The sequence below is a fragment of the Acipenser ruthenus genome, chromosome 40 (genome assembly GCF_902713425.1).
Source record: "Acipenser ruthenus chromosome 40, fAciRut3.2 maternal haplotype, whole genome shotgun sequence".
Lineage (NCBI taxonomy): Eukaryota > Metazoa > Chordata > Actinopteri > Acipenseriformes > Acipenseridae > Acipenser > Acipenser ruthenus.
Window position 1 is genome coordinate 473,576 of NC_081228.1, and position 18,773 is coordinate 492,348.

At 42.0% G+C, this 18,773-nt stretch overlaps 1 protein-coding gene across 4 annotated transcripts in view; it reads right to left on the minus strand.

Annotated features, from left to right (window-relative positions):
• Nucleotides 1-1,495: 1,495 nt before the first annotated feature.
• LOC131708070 (cell adhesion molecule 1-like) overlaps nt 1,496-18,773 on the minus strand; it is a 152,964-nt gene continuing 135,686 nt past the window's right edge. For 2 of the 4 annotated variants that reach the window (XM_059010052.1, XM_059010050.1), the window contains 3 exons: nt 18,039-18,071; nt 4,817-4,945; nt 1,496-4,068 (listed from right to left, as the gene is read on the minus strand). In XM_059010052.1, the coding sequence (XP_058866035.1) occupies nt 3,950-4,068; nt 4,817-4,945; nt 18,039-18,071 (281 nt within the window). In that variant the 3' untranslated portion in view covers nt 1,496-3,949. The remainder of the gene's footprint in view (nt 4,069-4,816; nt 4,946-18,038; nt 18,072-18,773) is intronic. The other 2 variants (XM_059010053.1, XM_059010051.1) reach the window with 1 other exon arrangement.

The following is an 18,773-nucleotide window of genomic DNA, read 5'->3' on the forward strand; positions in this document are numbered from 1 at the left end:
CTTGTTCCAGCCTGGTTCTTATGCAGGTTTGATTAACCCGTTAAAGACAGGTTTGGAATAAGGCGATGTACTTAATCGAGTGCATGGTTGGAACAAGGTGCCGGACTGGACTGGGGTTCCACTGCTGTAAATCACTGTGCATTACGTATACTGAGCAAGCTCATAAAGATTTTACTAGAGGTAGTTTTCAACAGGTGAGCCATTATGAAAACATTATGAAAAGAACAGCAGGCACTGAGAAGACAATTGGGGCTAAAGCTGTGTTTTGCATCAGCCGATTAGTCTAAAAACGTGCTGAACAGTTTCTCTGAGGGCTCCTGAGAAATAACCTCTATCGAACTGTGAAGGAAACACAATAACATCACGTTTACTTCTTTCAAAGCTCAAGTGATGAAGAAAAAAACAAAAAAAACAAAAAAATAGAGCTGCAAGAAATGAATGATTGACAAACTGGTTGATTGATTTTTTATTATCATTATTATTTCCCCCCCGAAGTGTATGGATGGAGGCGACTGGTGGTACAGACCCTTTGCAATTAGAATCAGAAGACTATTGAAGCAGAGAACGCAGTTCAATCAGACCTTTGGAGTTTGTAGATTCTGTAGGGTAAACAGAAAAGGATCTCCAGGGACTGATTGATGTGCAAACCTGTCCTGACATTCCTTCACAGAAACGTTTTAATCCTACGCTAGCATTTTAAACACTGTACAGGGAATCTTCACTGCACTGAACTCCTCTGAACCAGGATTGTTTTAATTCCAGATCACATATTACTGCTATGCAATTGGCTGCCTTCATGGACCGATTTGCTGTAACTGCTGACTAGCGACAGTTACCTGAGGTGAGGTAGTCTAGCAGTCTTGTACAAGGGGGGTCTGTGCAAGCCGGTGAAGTACAATGGAGTCTGGCTGTTTCAGCTGAGATCACTGGGTAATGTCTGTTACCAATGTGGAGCATTAGCAAGCTTGATACTGTATTATTCTTCTTCTTCTTGTGATTACTACTGTAGGATTGGAACGTTGCTTTTTAAATACAAGCTGCATAATTCACAATGTTAATATTTAATACTGTAGCTCAGAACAGCTACAGCGTTACAGTTTGCACCCAAAGTATCACGAATCTTCTGTTATGCAGGCAGGACTTGGTTAAGGAAACCACCACTCCAAACCCACGAGTCTGACGGCATGTCACAGGCTAAGCCGGCATTGCAGGGTGAAAAAGAAATGAACGCTTTTATTCCAAACCCATTTGTATACACACTGTACATTTTATTGTATGTTTTTTAATCAGTGTTGGATTGGTAAGGAGTTCTAGACAAAGCACAGCGATTTCAATAGGAATGAAAAGAATGCATACCACAGTTACTTCGGAGCGTTGAGATTTTGTTTTTGTTTTTATTAAGACAAGAACTCTTCAGTATTTTAATATATATATTTTTTTTCCTGTAAAAATGTCTTTTTATGAACCAATACAAAAATGTGTATGGGAACATGTGGATAGTTCTTTTTTTTTATTATTAATACACAGTAACATTGCTCAAGTACAGCAGAAAGACAAAAGAACAGACTGAAAAAACAGCTTGAGTGACGCAAGACCAAACCTCCTGGACAACGCAAGCCTTCACTGGCCAGGCTTGCACCTCCTAAAAACCATTTCGGAACTGACCGTTGCACAGTAAGTTTGTTCTTTTCTTGATCTTAAAACAAAATGAGTATTTTTTTTTTACCTTTGTGAACTAAGTCTATACAAAGTAATACTTAACACATTTTCAACAGTGCACTGTATTTTTAGGAAAATACATAAAACATGTACAGCTAAAAACTCAGGACTTGCCATGTTTTTCCAATCAATGTGTGCGGGACTAACATTTGCATTCTACCTGGGATGCAAAAAATAAAACACCGTTCATTACACATGAACCTGAGACACGGCAAAAAGCAACAGAAAAAAAAAATATTCGATCCATACAATCCAAACCATCAATGAAAACGGGGCTGAAACAATTTAAAAAAACCGTACGCTACACTCCATAAATAACCACACAGTATAAAGTCATTTAACAAACTGATTTGCTGTTATTTTGTATTCCTATTCACAGATACTATTTAGGAGGTGCTCAATATCACTTTTCTAATTTCTTCAGGGGGGTTGTGGGAGTTTATTTTAAAACACGAAAACATCTTTTTTTTTTTTTTGTAACTTACAATCTTGTTCCCAAAAGGCTTACAATTCACAACGTAACTTAAAACTGAAACAAGAATCCGTCCCTGTCTGTGAAAACTGATGAATTCCAGGTTTATATCGCTGACCTACATTAAATACTTTTACACAGAAGCTGCCACAGCTTTGACCCAGGCTCAGTAAAGCTCACTGGAGCCTGGCTTCTGCCCCCGGAATACTGCTTCTCAATCTCCTCCCAACACGAACGATAAAGCGACTGTACAAAGTGACTCCGTGACTAGTACTGGCATTTCATCCAGTGTGAGAATATGACTGTTTGGATGGGCATAAGTGCTCTATGAAGAAAAAAAAAGGCAATTTGTGGTTGAAGATGCCGCTTTGAAGGTGTACCGAAACCTCTCAACTCTACCCAAAATGCTACTTTTGCCCTTCCTTAGATAAGCAGTCACATGGGTAGAAAATATTATTGGTAGTACCTCTCTTCACTTTGGGGGTCATAATCCAGGCCTTTGTGACCCCCATCCTTTAACACATCGTTGTTTTTAAAACTTTGTAGTGGAGGGGGAAAACACAAGCTTGAGAAGAATTCCTAAAACCTCCTCAAAGTAAGACGCCAACCCAAACACACCCCCCCCTAACGCATGACCTGTGGCCTTTTCCAAACTAGATCTGCTCCTGTGAAATGCTCATTAGCTGTTAAAGCATCGGTGGCTGTGACATTTAAGGCAGTGGCTGATGCTTTTCAGAATCCTACGCGGCGATAAACGAACCGCGACTCCACTCCTCTGCTTTGACTGCATTTTCAAGACGCAAGCGGGTAACAACGGCGCTTCCAAAAAAGGGAGGACAAGTCACAGAAAGCAATGACGACGCTGTTTTGAGTCGAACAGAAAGTAAGCAAGGCAGGCCAATTGGGGAAGGCTGATGGGATAGTTTGGAACAGAAACGGCTCATTGCTTCTTATGGGCGTTGTGATAACTGAATACTATCTGCTCTCTCCCTTGCCAGCTCTGGTTCAGCCCTAGAAACAGTGAGCGACTGCAGCCCAGCCAGACAGTGGGAGAAGTCCTGGACCCTGCAGTTCACAGACACTTGTTTAGAAAGAAGCTCAATCTTCACGACATGCCTCGTTTGCAGTAAACACCGCGCAATCCCATCTACCCCTGGGAGGAGTTTGTTGGGTGTGGCCGTGTGTTTTTAGTGACCGCAATCGATGCACAGGATTGTGGGTAGCATAAAATTAAAATGTATATCTACATGGTCTTTTTTTAAATTTTTTTTATAAAAAACTAAAAAAAAAAAAATCTATATATATATATATATATATATAAAAAAAAAAACACCACCAATACTAAAAGCTGTGTAACTGGCTCTCCTGAAGATGGCACAGGGTAGTGTTTTTGAAACGTCTTTATCTTGTTAAATGGGGGCCGAGCTTGATTTCGTACCGGAAAGGAAAGCCAGATGCTAAAGGAAAGCCAGATGCTAAATGGATTCACAGATTAGGTGGGGGAGTGGGAGTTTGTAACAGAATTCAAAAAATGAAATAAAAACAAGGCACAGAATTTTCTGCAAATGATTGAACTAAAAACGAAAGCCTAACCTAAGCAGTTACGGAGGCGTCGAATGGTGGACTTTACTTACTACAGTGACTGGAGAGAGAATCCCCGCTCGCACCCCTGCCTTCTGTCAGGCTACTACCCTACCCCCACCCCCCCACCCCTCCCCGCAAGTGTCCAGCATCAGACACCTCGTAACCCAAGCTGGCTTAGATGTAATATTCCTTCTTCTCCTCCGAGTTGCTGTGTCCGCCCTCTGCGTTGATGATGGCAGTGTCTGCATCAGCAGCATCGTCCGCACCTTTGGCTTCGTGTGTGAAGTAGGTACCTTTAAAAACAGAAGCAGGACCGCTTGCATTAAAACAAAAACAAAGAAACACTGGCAGGTTCACAGTATCTGAGTCCGCACTGCAAAAAACAGGTCTTCAGTTTAACTAGCCTGGTAACGCACTGTATTAGCAAGCATGTTGGTTCAGTCGATACTTTCATGGAAAATGGGTTGTACAAGTTTGTTATACCTTCAGCTTCTTTTTTTAGCTGTAATTAGGCTGCAATATATAAAAATCACTTAACAAAACATGTACAGCATTTGCTGTTATCAGTAAACTAAATGTTAAAAGTGTTAAAGAGCCCCTCATAGTCTGACCCTGTGTGTAAGTTTCATGTTAGTTGTTATCCATTTGATAATGTCAGAGGTCTGACGCTGAAAGTAGTTTTTATTAATACATCCAGCAGTGTCACCAGTTCCCTAGGTAATGTAACTGAGATCCACACACGGCCGCTGACTTGCTTCTTCCATTATTAAAATCCATTTCAGGTGTCAAAAACAGGTTTGCTGGCTGTGAATTTGTATGCAATTTGTACAGTGATGCTCCAGTCGTAATCCAACAGGTCTACTGAGCGCTCTCTGCTCCTAGAGCAAGACTTGCAGAGCTGGGTGCAAAGAGTAATCTTCCGCTCTGGGGATCTGACATGCAATAAATGAGGTGCTGTTTCAAGGACTTGTTTTTGCTTGCACGGTCTCGCTGTGTCGACAGACAAATCTGACCTGCTCTCCCAAGGCGAGCTGGACTTACCTTTGTGTCTTGCAAAGTATCGTCCCAAAATGATGAGCAGACACAGCATGGCGAACACAACCACGGCCACCACCCCCCCTATGACTGCGTGGTCAACTGTTCTGGGAACCCCTTCTCCTGCTCTGGAGTCTGCAAAATAAGAACACCATTCAAATGCATGTTAGATACGAGTGCTTCAGCCACGGCTACTGCTGGATGCGATCCTCACCGACCCTGCTGAACACAAACCCAGCGTGTGGCTTGGAACCTGGTTTGAGGAGACGAGGTTTCAGGCCGCTGCATGGCACACCGGGGGAGACTTGGGGTTTGATACAGCAACGTTTAACTTCTGACCACCTGGTGTATTTAGAACACAATTTAACTCCAAATCAGAGCTAGAGCTAAACACAGGTTTCTAGTGTCAAATAAAACACAACAAAAAACAAAAAGCAAGTACATCAGATATGTTGAATTAGGAGGGGACTGTCCTTTTAATATCTTCCTATTTTACCCACAATGTATATATCTCCATATACAATATACAGTGTATATAATGTATATGCCGCATTATACGTGAAGTTTAAAGTGAAGTTAAATGGTCTGGCAGTTCCATTAAAGTGATGTACTAGGCATACCATACCTCACACTTCAAACACAGCAGCCCCTGAAACTGTAAAATATTCCAGCTTCTCCATGATTTGTGAAGGGACAGCTGAAGGATCTCGACTTCAATCCTCCAGTGCAAGCACAGTTTGGAGAATAAATCTGCCACCGCGTGTCATGTCGAGCCAAAGAAAAAATAAAAACCTTTCACCCACAAGACTGAAAGTGCAAACCTCAAGTTGATTTTTAAACAGAAAGACTTCTCCCTGGGCCGATCTCTGAAGCTCCCCAACCCTAATAATATTTGAAGTCTATTGATCAGGAGTACAGATCCATGACAACCAAAGATAATGACGCTTTTAAGAGCTGAAGGCAGACCCTCGACTGTCCGTCTGAAAACAGGGATTGCCTTTTCTAGAAATATCTCCACTTCTACTTGGAAATGAAGTACGCAGGGATGGCAGAAGACAGGTAATGGGTTTTCACTTGAAAGCAACATAAAACTCACTCCCAATCAAAAGAAACTGTAATAGAAGCACAAGAGAGGGAGGACACTTTGGAGGAAGAAAAACAGCAGTGGTTTTTGTAATCCAGTTTCACAGTGGCCCTTCAGATTTTCCATTTACAACAGCTCACAATCTCCTGCGCTCATCTCAGTGCTAAAACAGAGCAATGGATTTCCTGGGGGAGTTGGGGGAGTTGGGGGGGGGGGGGGGGGAAGGCAGGCCAGGACTTAAGAGCAACAAAGGAGTTAAAAATAAATAAAATAACCTCTGGCTGACGGAGAGGAATGGGCAGACACGAGTCACCCGTCTCTCCACATAAACAGCTCAGAAGCAAGACCCTGGGAATATCGCAACAGCATTACCTGCCAAACGCAACTGAACATTACTTGAGAATCCTAATAGGGTTTATTTTGCCATTAGATTTTTTCCTTTCCACGGAGGGCAGATTCAATTAAAGTCAGCAGAAATCCTTCTGACACCTAATTTGCTCTTGTCAGAGTGGAGGTAAAAACGTACTTTAACACAGTTTCCTATTAAGATGTTAATGCGGGCCGGGTTGCGCTGGCCTGCAGTAGGCCGGGGAGAGAAATAAACAAGAGCCAATAGAGGTGTCAAAGGCTGATTTGTTCTGTTTAAGCTGTCTCGAGCCTCCTAATTCCAAATCCTGAAGAGCTATCCTTGAACCCCAATTGGTTTGGCTCTTCCGTGATATAATTACTAAGAACTCAATCAGTTTCAGATTAACACCACACAACCTTCAACATGTAATTTTACCCAGAAACCTGTTCATGGCCCAACCGTGTTTCTTCCCAAACTGACAAACTCAACTGCTATATTATCAGGTTGATTCGGGGCTCTGCCTCGCACTGTTTGAGGGAGTGAGCTGGTCTCTTGCACCCTGAAGTGACGACACCAGGCAGACAGTCTCCGTTGTGGTTTAGTTCCTGTCTTGGCTTCATGCTGTACGTGTTGTCAAGCAAACACCGGAGGTAACTGCCCACAAGTGACTCCACCCCAAACACAGACGAGCAAGGTGTCAAAGGCTCTTAGGAACAGGTATTTTCACATTGTTACCCTAATAGGCCGTCATGTTTCATCGCTCTTTTCTAAAGTAGCTGGTCTGTACCTGTCAACTCCAGTGATGGGCAGTGCTTGAGTAAACTGAACCAGAGTAATTTAATTTTTAATTTCCCGGGGGGGGGGGGGGGGTCTGTATAAAACAGGGAGGCGGGTGTGTGTGTGTGGGTAGGTAGGTGTGTGTGTGTAGCACAGCTGAATTCTTCCACTTATCCCATTTCCTATACTTTTTTTTGGTAAGAACAGGATTCTAAAGTGGATCATGTGCAGTGCAATGTTTCAGAGATCATGTAAAGCAGATTGAACACACTGTTCAAACATCTGCATGCCATCAAGTTGCTGACACGTTGAAAAGGAGGTACTGGTTTCAAAAAGCAAGCAGGGCTCTGTCAGAACGAACAGATCCTGTGTGTTTGCAGACTGCAGCTGCAGCAGTAACGGCTCCACTGATTCAAGCTCACAAGAACCGTTCTACCGTACACCCAGACCGCAGTTTGCTCTTGAGTACGTACACGTATTGTCTTGAGTTTCCAAACTTTGAAAGTCTGGAGGAGAGCGATAAGACGTGGTAATTAAAAAAAAAAAAAAGACAAGGATGTTAATATTGGCTCAAGTACCATTTTCCATTCCTTTCCCAATTATCAATTTGAGTGTTTACAAGTGCTGTTGAAATCCTTTTCTCTCTCTGGCTTGAGAAAGTGAGGCCTTGTAAACAAACCCCCCCCCCCCCCCCCCCCGGCACACTTCAAGCCAGGCAAAAAGATGGCCCAAATCATGTGGTAAAAAATGTGATCTTTAGTAAGAATTTAGCAGCCAAAACTGAAAAAAAATAAAATAGTTAAATCAAAGCTAATCAAACAAAAAGGCTGCTTTCAAATGGTAATAATTTAGACAGCTCCAATTAAAAACGCTGGATTCCAAAGGGAGCAGCTGGGTTTCATTAACTACGCCAGGAACCTGAATGAAATGCGCACGCTAATCTGTCAATTACCTCTGAAACAGAACGAGCAGCCTGCAGTGTGGGAGTGGCTCACATCCCGGTTCTACAGATCTGTATTTCAGCTGCTCATAAAAAAAAAAAAGCCCTTTTAACGTTGTCAAAGCGTTCCTACCAGATCACAAGATTAGACCATTTGACTTCTAAGTCAAACCCAAAATGATACCCTCCCTATACTGGATGTGTATTCTATGGCTGTACACTGCAGCTGCACGACTGCAGTATTTTGTGTTTATGTAACTTGGTAGGGTTGATTTAAAACCCCAAATGGAATGACAAACAAGAGTATACGATCTATTAGTGAGGCTTAGCTATGTCACTGCAATCACAGAGCCTGAAAAAAACAAAACAAAAAAACAGGTTTTAATTATATATAAAGCCAGCAGCTGCTATAACGTTTATTTATTACAGTAGTTTGTATAAGACACAGGACTGCCTGGAGTTACATCCCTTGTATATGGCAGACTTTTTGTGTACCACCCTATCAAATACACCATAGTCTGTTATATAGAATGCTATTACCTGTCTGAAAGTTATGGGATCCCTGGCTGCTGAATACAAACCCCACGGAATCAAAGGGTTTGGAAGCAATCAAGCTTCCAGGCATTCGTTTCCGTGCTATTTCATCAATTCCAATTTTCGTGGTGGTGCTGCAGTTCATTTAAAAAAAAAACCCAAAATCGCTATTCAGTCGTGTTCATGTTCTCTTCCCAGTGATTAGTCCTAATTAGACAGACGAGTTATAAAGCCCTGCCACCCCGTACGAGAACCTGCCTGGGCTAATCAGTGTGAGCTGGCCAGTGAAAACGTGCTCAATACCTTTTATTAACACACAGGCTTCGTTCTGAGACTCATCACTTGCTGCACAGGAGAGAGCTGCCTCTGTTGTAGATATTGTCATTACTGAGAGAGCTGCCTCTGTTGTAGATATTGTCATTACTGAGAGAGCTGCCTCTGTTGTAGATATTGTCATTACTGAGAGAGCTGCCTCTGTTGTAGATATTGTCATTACTGAGAGAGCTGCCTCTGTTGTAGATATTGTCATTACTGAGAGAGCTGCCTCTGTTGTAGATATTGTCATTACTGAGAGAGCTGCCTCTGTTGTAGATATTGTCATTACTGAGAGAGCTGCCTCTGTTGTAGATATTGTCATTACTGAGAGAGCTGCCTCTGTTGTAGATATTGTCATTACTGAGAGAGCTGCCTCTGTTGTAGATATTGTCATTACTGAGAGAGCTGCCTCTGTTGTAGATATTGTCATTACCGAGAGAGCTGCCTCTGTTGTAGATATTGTCATTACTGAGAGAGCTGCCTCTGTTGTAGATATTGTCATTACCGTTGAACAATGTCATCGTTCTCAAGGACACACATGCATTCCTGTAATCATTTCCACTGACAGGCTCAAACTTGTGATTCATTAGAAGCCTCTGCACAGCACTGAAAGTGACATCAAATGGGCAAACATGGGCTGTGGAACGGTCACAAACCCACCAATTTAAAAGCACCTTTGCAGGGTTGGTCAAAATGACATTTTAGAAACGTGCCTATTCCACCTCTTCTTCACTGTGGAGATCGTGTTCGTACACTTTAATGTTTCTCATTGCTGTGCTTTGCTGCTGCTGTCCACACACTATCCCAGCAGAAGGTTTGAACGTGTCCTGCTTCCAGGATCCCTTCCGAGTGCATTGCTAATGTACAGTGCCTACACCCCTTTGCCACAAAGGAATCCAATTCAAATCTCTAATGAGTCTAATTAAAACCCCATTACATGCATTCGGCTTCCTCTATTTGCACTTTGGCTGACAGATACCAAATGCTATTTAGCTAAACTCAATTATGGCAACTTTTAAACAAACCTGAGCTAATGTTGTCATTTTCCGCGCACAGGATTGACAATTACCATTTAACAAGTAAACCAACAGCGTTCAAAATTGTACTTTTTGTTTGTTGAAACAATTGATGTCACTACATATGATTTTGCCTTGGCCACATCACTCTGCCGCTGTGTTAAAGCAATTGCAGAGGCATTAAAACTGGCACTAAAGGCAGTACCAACATGGATCACAGGGGGAGCTATAGCAGACACCTGCACACATTGACAGACATGGTCACCATCCGTCTCCGTGAGGCTTTCCACAGAGGCATACTGCACCCTATTGGTGTGTGCCAGCCTATTTCAACATGCTGTTTCCATGGCACGTATACGGTACATTACAAAATCCAATAAGGAAAAAAAAAAAAGACCTTCATGTTTGTAGTGAGGTCTGCACACAATATATAAAAAAAAACAGGGAGCCCTTTTACTGGAGAGTCGCCCATCTAACTTGAATTACAACTCGCTCTTATTCACAGACCAGCTTTATTAGAGGCAGTTAATCAAGAGCAAGCGCTGGCTTAGGACTGTATGTCAGCATTCAATTTCATAAATTAATAGCACTGTGGAATCAATACTGTTTTAAGGTGGTCTACAAATCAGTCGATGCACGAATTGACGTCCAGGTTTTAAAAAAAAAATCTGCCACAAATCATCCTTTATTTTGCGACGCAGATAATCTTAATCATATTGTGGTTGTTGACACAAAGCAATGCCACGTTTGGATGTTGAGAAGTACTTGTGCATTGCTGACCAGGCTTCGCTCGACAAAGCCATTAGAAGCTGCTGTTAATTGGTTGTGTTTGTTACACATGCAATTCAAAGCGGTCTTCAGCTGTCAGAGAAGGATTCATTTCTTTTTATAACAAACTGCTTTAATAATCCCGGGATTAAACTGAGCTTTCATTCTGTTGAAATATGACAAACCGCGGCCCTGCTTAATGCCAGTCCTCTTGTATCACAGAACACGGGTTTGTTTACTGACCTCATTATCACTCAAATTACTACTTTAATATAAAGAAAGGGCAATTCGGAAATCCGGCTGAGGGCACTTCTTGTATTAGAGAGAGAGGAAAAAAAAAATAGAAAGAGAGATGTTACTGCTTATATACACTCGTCAAACATAGTTAGAGATAATGAAATCAGTGCGACATTTAATCCAAATGCCAACCATACAGCATTATGACATTTTATTAACCCCGAGATCTGTATTTGCTTAATGTCGAACAGCACTTTCTAAACTAAGCGCTTGCAGCTCTAGTTATGGCAGGGTTTCTTTCTGCACGATCATTTCAATTGCAAATTTGGTGCAAAAAAACCCCCAAAATAAAACACACACGTAAATCCTGAAGCTGCAGAAGTAAAAGGAAGAAAACACAGACAAAAATAATAAAGCAAACTGAAGAGCTCTTCTGGGAATTCCATTAGTTTCACACGTCCCTCAATACATTCGGACAGGTCTTCACACACATGCCACAATTTAATGTCAAATCCAGATTTTATTTTTTTTCTTAAACTGACACCTGTAACCAGGGTTCTGTTATCAAACTCGCTGCAGTCTTCAAATGCCTTGTTTCAAGCTTTCTTTGACCGACATCAAAGTTTGTGTTTTGCCGTCTGTCCGAAGCTTGGTTTTCGAATTCCCGCTTAAAGAACAGCGGCATCTTTTCTTTTTTAAATGACATCGTCGATAACAATTAAACGCTCAGATGAATTTGGAAATACTAAAAGAATCTCGAATTCAAAACGAAAAACGTTTTGACTTGAAGTCTTTTTCAAAATGACAACAACCCACACGTAGCCTCACAGAAGCCTGGTCGTACATGACAGTTAATGTGGTCTCAAGGACGTTCTGCGGTCAGGAGGAATCGTCTTTTGAAAAGTTCAATGATCTGCCAAATCCATGATGGTTGAAAGCTACACAAGTGCCAACCCAACACGGTGTCACATTGCCATGGAAACAAGCTGTAACATTCCAACTACAGTCAGAAAGCAGAGATGGTATGAAGTGGGCTTTGGAGGTTCACTGAGTTACATTGTTCCTCACTGGTTGAGAAATCAACCAATGCCCTATGGTGTTTTGCCTTAACTGATGATATAAAAGATACAAGATACTACCAGCTAGATTCTCCAAGGACAGTGCTCCAAATTGTCATGTTTAGAATGCAACAATGCCCCCAGTAACGATACCAAACCAGAAATCACCAACTACAAATCAGATAAGAGTCTTATAGGCATGCTAAAGTGCTATGTTCTTTTGTAAAATAAATGTAATTTTCATTTCGATAAAGTGTGTGTTCACGTGCATGCGCACTGTCTACATTTTCCTGCGTAAATTCCCTTAAGCTCGCTCTAATTAAATCATTCTTCACTTCCTTAACCCCTGTAAAGTGTGGAAAAGATATCCCTGGAAACAAGCACCAGCATCTCTCAGGATCTCAGCTGTAGAAATACATTCAAATACAATCAATAGATGTGTGTCAATTAAACCTGCTCCCGGCGCTCAGCTACCTTCGTACAGACACCGGAAAAAAGAATTCAGGATTGTGAAAAAGCAGTTTTATTTTAGGTCTCCAAAGTGCAAGAAAGTTGGCTGAACTCAGCCATAAAAAAAAAAGAAACACAGCACCAAAATTTGTTTAGCGTCTGAAAATGAATGGCAGTGCAACAGCTAATGCAGTCCCCTTCAAATCATCCCTTTCCAAGCTGCCTGTTTTTACCTCCTTCGCTGTCTCCACAATCAAACCTGTTTCTGTCACACAATGCCTGAAGCTCTGTCTTAAATCTGTTTAAAACAGACTCCAAATAGATCTAGATTTACCATAAAGAGGGGCACATAGACGAGAAACTGGGCCAAGTTCTCTATAATATCCAAAGTGGGAGGCATCGCTAAGGCATTAGTAAAGAGTCTACATGTTGGTTTGTTTTTTTTTGCTTCTTGAGTGTTCTGAATGCATTGGTTACAGTCCAGTACTACCTCCCTGGCATTCGATTAGGAAATTGCTTGCTAACTGCACCTCGACAAATGATGTTTCAATAAAATTAGGGAAAACAAGGCAACTGCCAGGAGAAAATAAAAGGGGGCAAATAAATGTAAGTTTAAAGAAAGTGCTGTGTGACGCGGCGTGATGTTTACAACATTACGGTAGGTTACGGTTGCTGTCCCGCAATTTCTTTTTCAACACAAACACAGTTTAAATGTCACACGTCTCGCCTGGGCGTCTAATCAGCACACAGCCAATCTAATTCCATCCACAGTGTTTGCAGGAATCCATCTGAACAGCATGCTCCTGGTGCGTGCATCTGCATAAAAGCTTGCATTACAGTAGCTGCTGCTGCTGATGCCTTTAAATGTACCCTCGCCACGCTCGGCCACAAGGAGACCTTTTACTTAGATGGATTGTAATGAACTCGAAGCCGAGTTATATAAAGCCATGTTTTATTCAGCACACCAGAAGCAGCCCTGCAGTTTCAGCGGGAGCCTTTGCTTTAGATTTTGTATGATCTCGCATTTTAGGATTGAGACATAACTTTAACTATATGAACATAATTGAGATATTTAATTTAACATCCTGTCATCAAAGAAACTACAACATGATATCGCAAAAGCCTACTAGAAGCCATAATAGTAGGACAGACTGCTTCGTGCTAGATTTCGAAACGTCACATTTTTCAATGTTAGCAATGCTCCGGCTCCGACTGACGCAGTTCACCTGGTTTTAAAAGAGAGGGGACACGTATCCTTATTGTTTCAAACTCTCTTCTTACATGAACCTCAGTTGAATGCAAGTCTAAAACCAGCACATCATTTATTAAAACACCAACAGCAGTATTTATATAAAAAAAAAAAAAAAAAAAAAAAAAAGTCTTGCTTCTTAAGCTGAACAAAATCTGGTTTAGTTCAACAAAATGCATGGAGAGTTTATGCTATAAAGAAAGACTCCTACCCTTTACAAAGTACTGGGACACAGGGTTGTTTTTCCTCTCCGAATGTCCCCCAGTCAACGGGTGCTGGATACCCGAGCGGCTCCTGGATTATTATTGTTATTGTTCAATATTCAAAATCACCACCATTAGGAACCAGCGGTTAATGAATCTGACAATTCACCAAGGACCGGTGCATTGCGCTCGCTCCCCTTCATTAGCTGTGTTTCACACAGTTAACACACTGTGAACCATCAACCAACCCAAATGTTTACCCATTTATGATCTGCAGTTAGCAGGTAACAAAAAAACATCAACAGAGGAGCAAAAATATAATTGTCAACAGTTCAGGGCACATGTATGTTTTAGAAAGAAATAAAAAGTAGGAGAGAGAAAGGAAGGAAGGTGAAAGAGAACAGCAGGGCAGTGAGAAGGCCAACGAGATAAAACAGAAAGAAACAAGGTAGAAAGGTTGTAAGCAGCTCCGAGGGGAGATGGATTGGTTCTATAAAATGGAGCTTCTGTTGCGTTTTCCCTTGCCAGCATTTTAAAAGCTCCAAACACCAGCGTGTGTGTGTGTGTAACCTGGAGCAACAGCACTGCAAAAAAAGAGAGAGCAGAAAAAAAAAAACTGGGATGAAAGCAGCAGAGCACAAGCAGCTGAAGAAAGAAAGGGATCTGGTAACAGCAGCAGGGAACATGGACATTGATGCGATGAAACCCACTCCCAGCCAGACCCTTCGTTCTGCAGGAGGATGGATGATAGCAACATTGATTCAGTCTCACTCGAACGGTCTCGCCCCGCTACACAAACCAGCCGAGGCATCAGCGTGGGGGACGTGAAGGGGGTTGCCAGCAAGGCTCACACTGATCTTTGGTGCTCCAGACCCGAGGCTAGGAGATCTGCAAGCCTCCCTACTGGTATTTCTAATTCCCACAAACCCAGAGATGGCGTCTTACTCACTGCATTCATTTGGACAGCAGACACACCAATGGGCCTTGGAGTTGTAGCTGCCAAATGCATTCCATTCCCTCATTAGCAGAACACGCACAGGTAACCCTTTAGGGATGGGCTTTGATGTTATTTTCACGTTCTCCCTGCCAGAACTAAACTATGTAGCAGAGCCGCACAGTGAACGATGACTAGTGTGATTTTACATTACAGTGACACATGCCATGACTTAACATACTGCATTACTGCCATCGACTTGCAAGTTCATATCTATTTCTCAATACTGCGTCAAGAACATGGCATACCTTTAAATATAGGGACTGACTTAAGACTCCCAATGCATAGCAGTTTGAGAATATCAGGGCTTCACAATAAGCTTTAGCTGAAGCTGGATCAAAGAGCAGTGCAATGCTAGTAAGCTCTTCGGCCCCATCATTCTCTGGAATAATGAAGCGGCACTTTGCAGGTCAGGATGATGAGGAACTCGCACACAGAGCCTTCCAGTCAAGGATGTACGCTCGCTTATTTCCTTATTTTTGAATCCGGCAACGGGGAAATGACATGTCAAATTAGCGTCTGATACATGGCAATAAAACGATTTCTCCCGGGGCTAGCGCTGGTCATTATAAAAAGACAAGCAATCTTTTAGGTCTCAGAAATTGGCAGATCAAAACTTTATAGGCATTTTCTCACAGACGATAATGGTGTTCATGGCCAGAAGGCTTAATTTGATACAAATTCCGAGACAAGCCTTCAGAAGAGGGCAGAACGTCTGATCGCTGCTGGTCTGGACTGGCATCAGGCATGGCACTTTTTGACAATTTGTTACGCCCCCAAGCCAACTGCCTTGGCACTATTTAAACTCAGAGGCACTCATATCTCAATACTGTCCCAATACTTATAGTGTACCAAAAAATAACTGCCTTTACTCTGCATGACCGGCTTGAACGATGCCATTCAATGTGTCCTCCTTGGGGCCATTTGCAAGCACGCTTTGCATGAAATATAGTATTTACCAACGGGGAATTGTAGCAGAGTGTGAGAAAACAAGCTCAGAGAAGGTCAACCGGTTGGGGAAATTTCTCAGGATTATGCCGGTCAAGCAGCTGCAGATACAGTGTTCTTTTGGAGGTGTGTTTTAAGCAGTTTTAAGTGATTACTGCCCTCGCTCGCCCTGGCTCAAGGACGGGTGCAGCTGCAGATATAGTGTTCTTTTGGAGGTGTGTTTTAAGCAGTTTGAAGTGATTACTGCCCTCGCTCGCCCTGGCTCAAGGACGGGTGCAGCTGCAGATACAGTGTTCTTTTGGAGGTGTGTTTTAAGCAGTTTGAAGTGATTACTGCCCTCGCTCGCCCTGGCTCAAGGACGGGTGCAGCTGCAGATACAGTGTTCTTTTGGAGGTGTGTTTTAAGCAGTTTGAAGTGATTGCTGCCCTCGCTCGCCCTGGCTCAAGGACGGGTGCAGCTGCAGATACAGTGTTCTTTTGGAGGTGTGTTTTAAGCAGTTTGAAGTGATTACTGCCCTCGCTCGCCCTGGCTCAAGGACGGGTGCAGCTGCAGTCAGCTAGACCGCCTCCCTCTGCTCCAGTGAATTGAAGTAGGGAGGACCGTGGTGTGACCAGGCTCAGGAGACTTGGATCAGCTTACAATACAAAACCTCAAGCACGCAGAGATGGTGAGATGCTGTAGGTACTATAACACAGCTGGTTTGTATACCTTTCAAGGACAGAAATATCATTGTCTCTTATTTGCATGGCAAACCTTGAAATGAATTCTGTTTGACCATGCCCACAATGAGCATGCATTTCTTTCTTGAATTTCTATACCTCCAGATCTCATGAATGTGCCTGCAATGCAAACTGTAGCCTTTTGGATTAAGAATACAGATAAACAATATTTCACAGCCTCTGTATTCATTAAAATGTAAGCTGTAAAATGCTGTAAAAATATTACTGGCATGTCAAATGCAGGCATTAAGAAAATTCTGGTAAATAAAAGCAATATAAAGGCATGCATTAGAAAAAAAAAAAGATAAATGATTGAATCAATTTATATCCCAATCGACTTTAAAATCATGCGCTTCACACACACATCTATCACCTCCATTGTAAAATCAGTATATTGAAATCAAATTCACTACATTTATTTTATTCCAGAACTTCATAATGATGGCCAAATGTAAATCCAGATTACAGGCTGGAGCCTTGAATTGCACCCCAATGTTATCTTTACAGCTCCGGTTATTATTTCCAGACCCTTGCGCACTTTGAAGGTGAGGAGGCGACACACAAACAGGATTACACTTTATATGCATTCCAACCTAAACACTACCCAATGAATCACAGCAAGGTAGAAGCTGCACAGCAAGATGCGAACAACGTCTGCTTTGCTTCAGATTTATTGCCACTATAATGCATTCCACCCAAACAACAAACTACAAGAGTAAATTGCTTCAGATGACATTGACGTTTGTTTTTTCTTTTCATGATGCCTACAATCATTCTAAGTGGTGCGTTGCTGACTCGCATATTTAGATTGCCTTGAGGGAACTTTCTCCTTAATTCCCTTGTTCCAAGTTCCAAGTAGGTTCACCATAGACTTCTAATAAAGGCTAGATCAGCAGGGTCTGGTGCTGGCTCTACACACTCTAGTCTCACGTCTATGATGACTCTACTGGACATGACCCAGGATTCATTCTTTTCAAATGTGGTTCTCTCCAAATCTATTTAAAGCAGAACAATGTGACACATTTTAAATTGCTATGCTTCACAATTCAAGGTCTACTGAGCATTCACAAGTTGCTTTTTGTAACATTTAAAAGGTCTCCTTTAAGACATGTTTTTTTTAAAAACACACTTTGAAAATATGTTGCTTAGTCTCTAGAGCTTTACCTCGAGGTTTCTGAGGCGTTGGGCATTATGAATATCTGTAAAAATGTACAAATGAAGCCATTCACTCGAGAATATTGGAGAAGAACTTTTTTTTTTTTTTTTTTTTTTAAAACACATTTACTGCCTGAGAGGTGGGCATACTTCATTATTAAGATAAAAAAAAAAAAAAAAATGCTTTTTATTATGCTGGAACATAATAAAAACCATATGCAATAATCAATTTTTGATCAAAAATTTAGGCTGGAACACAATAAAAACTATATGCACGTTTCAAATTCAGAAACGGCACGATGAAAAAAAAAAAAAAAAAAAAGTCCATCTCCAGGAGCAGCAGCAGCAGTCGTACAAGACCACTGAGTGTCTCTGCAGGCTCGTTCTGCCACAGCAGCTAGGCTAGGAATAGAAACAGGGAGCGATACCAACCGTGGACTGCAGGCTCTGTCGTCGGCGAGGTGTCTGAACAGATGAGTGGAGGAAGGGGAGAAACAGGAGGAACAGCATGCAAAAGAGGGAGAATGGGAAATAAAAAAAAAAGAAGGGACAGATAAGACGTGAGAGCTGGGCATTCAAAGAACATCGCATGACAAAGAGTTAATGGTGAAGGCAGCGAGTGGCACTCCGTCTCGGGCTGTCTCGCACTTCTTCCTTAGCCAAGTCCCCAAGCTGCTGTCTCTTCCCCACCTCTGCTGTCGGTCAGGGTCAAGGTTAACGGGCATCTGACGCAGGGCTAAGGCCCTGCACTTGTCAATAGTACGTGCATTTTTTTTTTTGCTGTAAATAAAGTTATATGGTTTTGAAATTAAAGTTTGACAGAGACGGGGTTACAATTGATTAATTGACAGTCAATTAGACCCAGCCACATGTTCTGAGGCTGAGTTAGTTTAGACAATACCTGGACTTGCCCCCTCCTCCCTTAGAGCACGTACTCTTCATATAATGAAAGCTGTAGAAGCAGTCTTTGAGTCGTGCAATATATTTCTTTCTATGCATCCTTTCTATTTCATTTTATTTATTAGTTTTATCTGGGCGTGAAACACTAAGAGCATTCAAATGAATCACTGAAGGGAGCACAGCTGCAGTACAAGTGTGAAATTGGGACGGCTTTTTGAAGGTGGCAAAACATTTCAGCTCAGCTCAGCAAGCGCGGCACGGGAAAAT